The following is a 7993-nucleotide window of genomic DNA, read 5'->3' on the forward strand; positions in this document are numbered from 1 at the left end:
CTGGTTAAAGGGCAGAAAAACCCGAAAAGGGACAAGAAAACTGGGGATGCCATTCCTGAGCCTCCTCTAAGGCATCCGACAGCGCACAGGGACAACCCGCGCCGTGGTCTCGCACTCCGGCGCAGCAGGACCAGCCCGTGCGAGGGGAGGGGGGACAGGAACGGGGACACGAAGGGAGGGGGGACAGGAACGGGGACACGGAGGGAGGGGGGACAGGAGCGGGGCCGGCCCGGGGACACTCCGCCCCGGCGGGGCGGGACGAGCCGCCTTCCCCGCACCGAGGGCTGTGAACGCGGGGAGTGGAGAGAGAGCGGCCGGGGCTGCGGGCGGAGCGGGGCCGGGGGCTGGCGGGACCCCGTCGGGGATCGCGACCGGGACTAGGACTGGGATCGGGACCTGGATCAGAGCCTGACCGCCCCGCCCCGTCCCGCAGCTCGCTGCAGTTGCGGGGTCGCCGCGCTGCGCGCAGGGACCAAGCGCCGGAATGGCAGCCGAGGTGAGGGTGAACTTTGCTTCTCCGGGGGGCTCAGCCGAGTTAAACTGTAAGTCCCAGAGCCTCCAGGTTCTGCCCTGGACCTGGGGAAGGCCAATAAGCGATGCGGTTCGTGCCTGACGACTTGTGTTTGGGCAGGAGGCACTTTCCAGCAGCTTGGGTAAACAGCTCCCTGAACAAAAGCTGCATTTTCGGTTTCCTGCCCTGGTGAGCCGTGACCAGGCAGCTTGGCGAGTCACACTTGCTGCTTCCAAATGGCTGCTACAGCCCTGGCCTCCTCTGCTCCAGGTTACAGCCCATCATCTGTCAGGCTGTACAGCCACTGCTCCAACCAGAGCCCTGCAGCTGCCTAAAATTAATCTTTCAGTTTAGATTTCCTGACTGCAAATGGATGTGTTGCAATGTTTCTGCCGATCCACTTCTTACTTTGATGGAAACCCGCAATACTTAAGTTATGCCTAGAAATTTCTGTTCCCCAGTCCAGTGCTTAACCTCTGGAATGGCCTTTAATTTAGCATCCCCTGTGCTCCTGGGGGCACCAAATGAGTGCTGAGGACCTCTGACATTTCTTTTTAAATTCTGATCCCTCCATCTGCCTTCCCTCAACTTTCTGACAAAGCTGCCTTAAAGATACCCAAAAGCACATGCCCACACTGCTACCTCTGTAGGCTCTCTCCTACTGTCCTCTCAGGCACGTTGTTTCAGCAGGGATCAGCACAGACAGGGAGACAGTCACTAGGGAAAAAATTCCTAAGGTTACTCAACAGTGCTTTGTGTGACTGGTAAAGCCCCGGCACAGATCAGTTTACAACTGTCCTGCCAGCTCCTTGCTGTCCATGGTAGTTGTAGTGAACAGCAGGAGAAGAGACTTGGCAGGGGTGTTTAAAAAATCAAGTAGGTTATTAATTATTATCCACTTCAAGTGTTCTTCAATTGCTTTTTTTTGGTGCCTGAGAGCACTGCAGAGTTGCCTTTGAAGTCTTTGATAAGCTGTAAGGCCTCTGCACAGGTAAAATTCTTACCCACTTTGGTGCAAGTCTGGCAGAGTTTGGGCTTGGGGGTGTCTTACCTGGGCAAGCAAAAAGCTTCTCAACAAGTGACACACGTGGGCTGAGCCAGTGAGTCCATCCAGGTGCTGAATCACTGGTGGCAGGGGGTTACACACACCCTGCTGGGATTGCCTTTGGTCACCCAGGGAAGGAGCTGTGCAGGGGACATATTCGAGTGTGTGAGGTCACTGTGTGAATCCTGGTTTGGGTGGCAAAAAGCCCTTTTGTTTCCACGTGTTTCAGCACCTTTTTGTTGATTTATTTTTCTGAACATTCCTGGACCTGGAATTCCCTTTCTGCCATGTACATCTTATTATGCTGATTTTACACCAAAGCCTGCAAGCACATCATGAAGTCTGGAGATGCTTCAAATGGTAACTTCAAACACTTCATAATGTGGCTTGTGCTGGCCCACAGCTCTTTGTCAGTCAAAGAACAATCTGTTAGTTAAACAGCACAAAAAGGATTTAGAGGATACTAACTTTCACTCTAATCCTTACTGCTTTACTTTTTACCCCCTTTAAAAGGCTGTCAAAGGGTTGTTGACCTGCAGATGCCTCAAAAGAGAAATCCGTGCTGGTCTGGCACCAGGTGCCCTGATATTAATTTCAAGGACTCCCTGCAGAGTCCTGCAGAGGTAAAGTATCTTGGAGGGTTCCTGAGCTAGACATCACAGCTCAGGGGTAAATAATACTGACAGTGATGTGTTCTCCTTGTCTTCAACTACTTCCAAAGATCCTGAAGTCCAGGGCTGTTTCTGGTCAGAAAGGACAGTGGTGTGGCCACTGTGTTGGATAAACAGATTGTTAGATATTACATAGTACACAGAAACTTAAATGAAGTTATTACGCCTCTTTAACTTGTTTCTCTCTCAGGGGGATAAACTTTGGGGAGGAAGATTCAGTGGAAGCACAGATCCAGTCATGGAGATGCTCAATGCTTCCATTTCCTATGATCAGAGACTGTCTGAAGTTGATATCCAGGGGAGCATGGCTTATGCCAAAGCCTTGGAGAAGGCTGGAATCCTATCAAAAACTGAGCTGGAGAAGATCCTGGGTGGCCTGGAAAAGGTATTTCTTTCCTTCCCAAACTGTCACATGTGCTGGAATGAATGACTCCTTACCTGATAGCAGCCTCCCTGTATTTAATAATCATCGTGGTATAAATATGGTATGGAAATAAACATCATCTGCTGATGTTTGTAGATCTCTGAGGAATGGTCCAAAGGAGTCTTTGTGCTGAAACCAACTGATGAGGATATCCACACTGCCAATGAACGCAGGCTAAAGGTTTGGGTTCTCTATCCTCTTGTTCCTGTTTCTCTGTAGCTGGATCTGCCTGATGTTAAGAGCATGTACCTCTGTCCTTCTGTGAAATTCCTCTGGACCCCAAGTGCACAGGCCAGTGTCTCCAAGCCCCCTTCTTTGGAAGTGTCACTGCTGAAACACAGAACCCAAACCTGCCCTTCCCCAGAACACATCCCCTGGCTACTCACGGGATCCTAGAGCTGAGTCCCTTCCAGGCAGGGAGATGTGCTCATGTGGAGTCTCTTGCTTAGAATACAGAGACACTGACAGAAATCCTCCTCTTGTCCTCAGGAGCTGATTGGAGACGTAGCTGGAAAGTTGCACACTGGAAGAAGCAGGAATGATCAGGTATGTACAGAATCTTTTTTTTCCTCCTTCTGTATTCCTCCCCCACCTTAGTTCCTTAATTGAATTTTTTATGCCATCTTTCACATGCCCCGACACTCTCCAGCATGTACTTGGGCTTTAAACTAGTTATGCTGCAATGACTCATCCACACAGGAGAATGGGATCTGCAGAATTGCTTCCTGGTGGTAAAAGGCCCCAGACCTCCCCTGACATTGCTTTGAAAGCCCACAGAAACCCTGACTCTGCTGGCTGGGATCAGTCCTTCTACTGATGACTGACTTGTGTTGGTTGAAGATTCTCTGATTCAAACTTAACAAATACCTGGGAAGTCCATGGAAAAGAACAGGCTCTAATTCTGTTCATGGAAAGCAACACACAGCAGCTTTCACAGACAGTGACCAGGGATAGATCTGGTGAGAGGAAGATGCACCTTCCCATTACATAAAACAAGGAGGGGATAACTGTGCCAAGGCTTTCTGCTGAGCAATATTTGGTCACCAGATCTGTCACATTTTGCTTAGTCTGACCGTGGCCAATCTCACACAGGTTGTGACTGACTTGAAGCTGTTCATGAAGAATTCCCTCTCTGTCATCTCCACACACCTCCTGCAGCTCATTAAGACCCTGGTGGAACGCGCTGCCATGTAAGTCCTTTGCCAAATCCTATGCCTTGCTGGGCCAGGAGACCTGTAGGCTTGTTCTTTGTAGGCTTGTTCTTTGACTGACACCAGTGGGGCAGCAGCAGGAGGGAGTTACAGCCCTGCCCCTGCCCTCCATCCTGACCTCTTTCTCTCACCTCCTTCTCTCCTCTGCCACGCAGAGAAATCGATGTCATCCTGCCTGGCTACACCCACCTGCAGAAAGCTCAGCCCATCCGATGGAGCCAGTTCTTGCTCAGGTCAGCACCTTCCAGCCCTGGCTGGAGGAGCCTTCTCCAGCCTCGGGGCCCTGCTCTGCTGGAGCCCAGGAGTGCATCCCCCTCTGAGGGGGTGGGGACAAACCAGAGGGGAACCTGCAGACTGGGACAGGACCTCCCCATGTTCCTGTGTGGCTCTGACCAACTGGGAACCCAGCAGGGGTTGGGCAGTGGTGACCAACTCCCTGCTCTCCATCCTTTGGCCACAGTTACACCCTGGCTAATGAGGTAACATGGAGAATCTTGTGTCCAGCTAAGGCCTTAGGGCCTTGGCTTCATTCCACCCTCTTGTTCGAGAGGGGATCCAGGCTCCAGGCATGACAGAGTAGAGATTGGAAAGGAAAGAGACATTCCCTGACTTCATGTGCTCTATCTCCCTTGTCCTTCCCCAGCCACGCTGTTGCTCTGACCCGTGACTCTGAGCGCCTGGGAGAGATAAAAAAGAGGATCAACGTCTTGCCTTTGGGAAGGTGAGACCTACTCTTTGTGTAATCAGTGGGCCTTGCTTTGCTCTGCAAAGTCTTCAGAGGTGCCTTCCCTGCTTCTTAGAGCTCAGTTTTGGATGAGATATGCAAAGTATCTTGCATGACTCCTGTTTCTTTCTCCCCTGGCAGTGGTGCTCTGGCTGGCAACCCACTGGAGATTGATAGAGAGCTTCTGCGTAGTGGTAAATGTTTCCCTGTGGTTGAGGGGCACAGAACTACCTGTAATACCTACGAGGGAAGAAAGCATTGATACAGGGCTCCCAATGGCACTGTAATGCCCTGTCCTGGAGCCTAAGCCTTTCCTTCTTCAGGCTTTTTGCTGCAATGAGACAGGCAATGCCTGTGAGGTGGGAGGAGGAAGAGCCACCCCTGCTGCACAGTGGCTGTCTGGGCTCACAGTAAAGGCCCCAGCTGGTGCAACATTAGAGCATGTTTGTGTTCCTGGGACCACTCCAGGGCTCACAGTCACCTGCACACTGGGGCACCCTGGGGCATTCAAGCTCCTGTCATGCCAAGCCTGACCTCCTGTGTCCATCACCTTCCTTACAGAGCTGGACTTTGCTTCCATCAGCCTGAACAGCATGGATGCTGTGAGTGAGAGAGACTTTGTGGGTAAGCACAACTCCATCACTTCTTCCCAGCACTCTTAGAAGCAGGGTCTGAGGCCTTTCCAGTTAACCTCCTTTAATAAGGGGACTGAAATCCCCCATCAGGAAACAAAGCTCTAGTCAGGGCTCCCTGGGTTGTCAAGTAAACCAGCACCTTTTTCCCCTGCTGATTTCCTGCCTTGTCTGCAGTGGAATTCCTGTCTGTTGCCACCCTGCTGATGATCCACCTTAGCAAGATGGCTGAGGATCTCATCATCTACAGCACCAGCGAGTTTGGCTTTCTGACTCTCTCTGATACCTACTGGTAGGTTTCTGGTCTCTGTGGTGTGATTGTCCTTAGCTGTCCTCACCTGAGAGCGTGGGGCAGTGTTTGGGGTCTCTCTGTGCACAAGGCTGACGCAGCATTAAAGGGCTGGCACAAAGGCAGCCTCAGGGGGAATATTCCTCAGCAATGACCACTTATTTCTGGTTCTGGTAACTCATCCAAGTCTGAGTTCAGCTCAGCAACCCCTCCCTGGCAACTGCTGGCGGAGAGAACTTCCTCCTCAGCTGGGAATGCTGCCAAAGCCCTTCCTGGACTAGCAGGGTTTGCAATCCCAACAGACTCCTTGTCTCCCAGAGTGGCACAACCACAACCCTCCCTCCCTGAGATCACTTAGGCTGGCCTGCTGAAACCACCTCTGCAGGGGCGTGGAGGGGGAGCCTCCTTTTTCCTTCATCTTTGAGAGGTGGGACTGTGTGGCTGCTCCAGATGAGTTGCAAAACCAAAGGCTTTGCTGTGGGAAACATGAGAAACTCGACACTCAGTTCACTGCTTTCCTGCACCATAAAAAGGTGTACAAGGAAAGGTGGCCCACATGTTCCTTTTGAAAGGCTGGGTCAGTAGTGATGCATGGCCTGTGTCTATATGGATGGGGACCTGACTCACCACTGCACTCCACACACCTTCCCTGCAGCTCTGGCAGCAGCCTGATGCCTCAGAAGAAGAATCCTGACAGTCTGGAACTGATCCGCAGCAAAGCTGGACGAGTGTTTGGACGGGTGAGCCTGAGAGAGAAGCAAGTGGGAGGGGAAACTGCTCCTACCAGGGCTGAAGCATCTTCCTTCTCCCTCTGCATAAAGAGCTGGGCTCTGAACCTGTGCTGGGGGATGTGCCTGGCTCTGTAACTCACTGCCCTGCCTGTTTCTCTCTGCAGTTGGCTGCTATTCTCATGGTCCTCAAAGGACTCCCCAGCACTTACAACAAGGACCTGCAGGTAAAGCACTTGTTAGTTTTCACACCATCTCTCTGAGCACACACGACTGTCTTCTGCTCTCTTGAGGAGTCAGCAGAGCTGGCTGCTCAGCCTGTTGGGTTTTTGGGCTGCATCACATTGACTTACAGCCATTTCCATCCCTGTTCTGACACAGGAGGACAAGGAGGCTGTTTTTGATGTTGTGGACACCCTGAATGCTGTGCTCCAGGTTGCCACAGGAGTGATTTCGACCCTCCAAGTAAGGCTTCTTCTTCAGATTCTTGCTATTGAACATGGTCATGGTGCACATTCTCTCAGTAACACAGGGAACAGATCTCTAGTCCCAAAATGAAAACTCTTCAGTGCCTCACCCATACTGCTCATGTTGGTCCCCTCTGTCAGCTGCTCAGGGGGTCAGAGCATCCTTTTAGAGCCAGGACCTTTCCAGATGAATTCCCCTCACTTTGACCACTAATGTGCCCCCAAGGAGGAGCTGATGATAACACCTCCATCTGACTGTCCTTCTGCAGATCAACAAGGAGAACATGGAGAGAGCACTGAGCCCAGAGATGTTGGCTACTGACCTGGCTCTCTACTTGGTTCGGAAAGGGGTGAGTATCAGAGGGAAACCTGGAGCTGTGCCTTCTTTGGATGCAGAGAATTGCTCAGTGAGATGAGGCCCTGTGTCCTGTCCCCTTCTCACTGCAGATGCCATTCAGACAAGCCCACGTTGCCTCTGGCAAGGCCGTCCACCTCGCTGAGACCAAAGGCATCACCATCAATAATCTCAGCCTGGAGGACCTGAAGAGCATCAGGTTGGTGTCACTGTTACCTTGCCTTGGCTTCCCTCCACAGGCACGGATCAACCTCCCTGGGAATGGCCATCCTCATGGTGCCCTTCCCCAAAGTGCCTGGGCCAGGCAGCACCCCAAAATCCTCCTGGCCTGAATATCAAGGCTGCTCCTGCTGGGACTGAAAACACTGAAGGGGGACAATGTCACTTCCATTCCACTCCAGAAGGGCACAGGCAGCAACTCTTGGGAGGGACTGGGAGAAACTCATGCCCTGCTCTAGAGGCACCAGTCCCCTGAGGGGTTTGGCTCCGAACTTCCTCAGTCTCCCCTTGGAGCTGACTCTTTGGTCTGCCACCAGCAGCTTCTGTCAGGCTCTGCAGAAACAAGGCTGCAGGAGGCCTTTCCCTTTGGAAAAAGGCTCCGTCCTCACTCTCTCACCACCTCTACAGACAATGAGCATCCTTAGCAGCCCACAGCCCACAGCCCCCCTGTGCTGTCCACTGACCCCCCTCCCTTTCCCCCCAGCCCCCTGTTTGGCAGCGACGTGTCCCAGGTGTTCAGCGTGGTCAACAGCGTGGAGCAGTACACGGCCATGGGCGGCACCGCCAAGAGCAGCGTGTCCGCCCAGATCGAGCAGCTGCGGGAGCTGCTCAAGAGGCTGAAGGAACAAGCTTAGAGTGTGGGGAGAGATCCCGTGGATGCAGCGTTGTGCCTATCCCACTAATCTGGAGTTAATAAACACTGGGGTGTCTGTAGTT

The 7993-nt window shown here is 52.4% G+C and overlaps 1 protein-coding gene across 2 annotated transcripts; it reads left to right on the forward strand.

Annotated features, from left to right (window-relative positions):
- Window positions 1–298: 298 nt before the first annotated feature.
- On the forward strand, window positions 299–7993 carry LOC113962217 (argininosuccinate lyase). Of its 2 annotated transcripts, XM_027673003.1 has the most exons (17): window positions 1877–1916; window positions 2070–2179; window positions 2418–2612; window positions 2748–2831; window positions 3141–3197; window positions 3744–3841; window positions 4018–4095; window positions 4506–4583; window positions 4728–4780; window positions 5148–5210; window positions 5396–5510; window positions 6163–6247; window positions 6403–6462; window positions 6617–6700; window positions 6972–7052; window positions 7150–7256; window positions 7761–7993. In XM_027673003.1, exons 1-17 carry the CDS (start codon window positions 1892–1894, stop codon window positions 7909–7911), a joined length of 1524 nt encoding a protein of 507 aa, XP_027528804.1. In that variant the 5' UTR covers window positions 1877–1891; the 3' UTR covers window positions 7912–7993. The 2 variants fall into 2 exon arrangements, with proteins under 2 accessions (XP_027528805.1, XP_027528804.1); XM_027673004.1 differs by lacking the exons at window positions 1877–1916; window positions 2070–2179 and adding an exon at window positions 299–496.

The sequence above is a fragment of the Neopelma chrysocephalum genome, unplaced genomic scaffold (assembly GCF_003984885.1).
Source record: "Neopelma chrysocephalum unplaced genomic scaffold, ASM398488v2 Primary Assembly neopelma1_124875, whole genome shotgun sequence".
Lineage (NCBI taxonomy): Eukaryota > Metazoa > Chordata > Aves > Passeriformes > Pipridae > Neopelma > Neopelma chrysocephalum.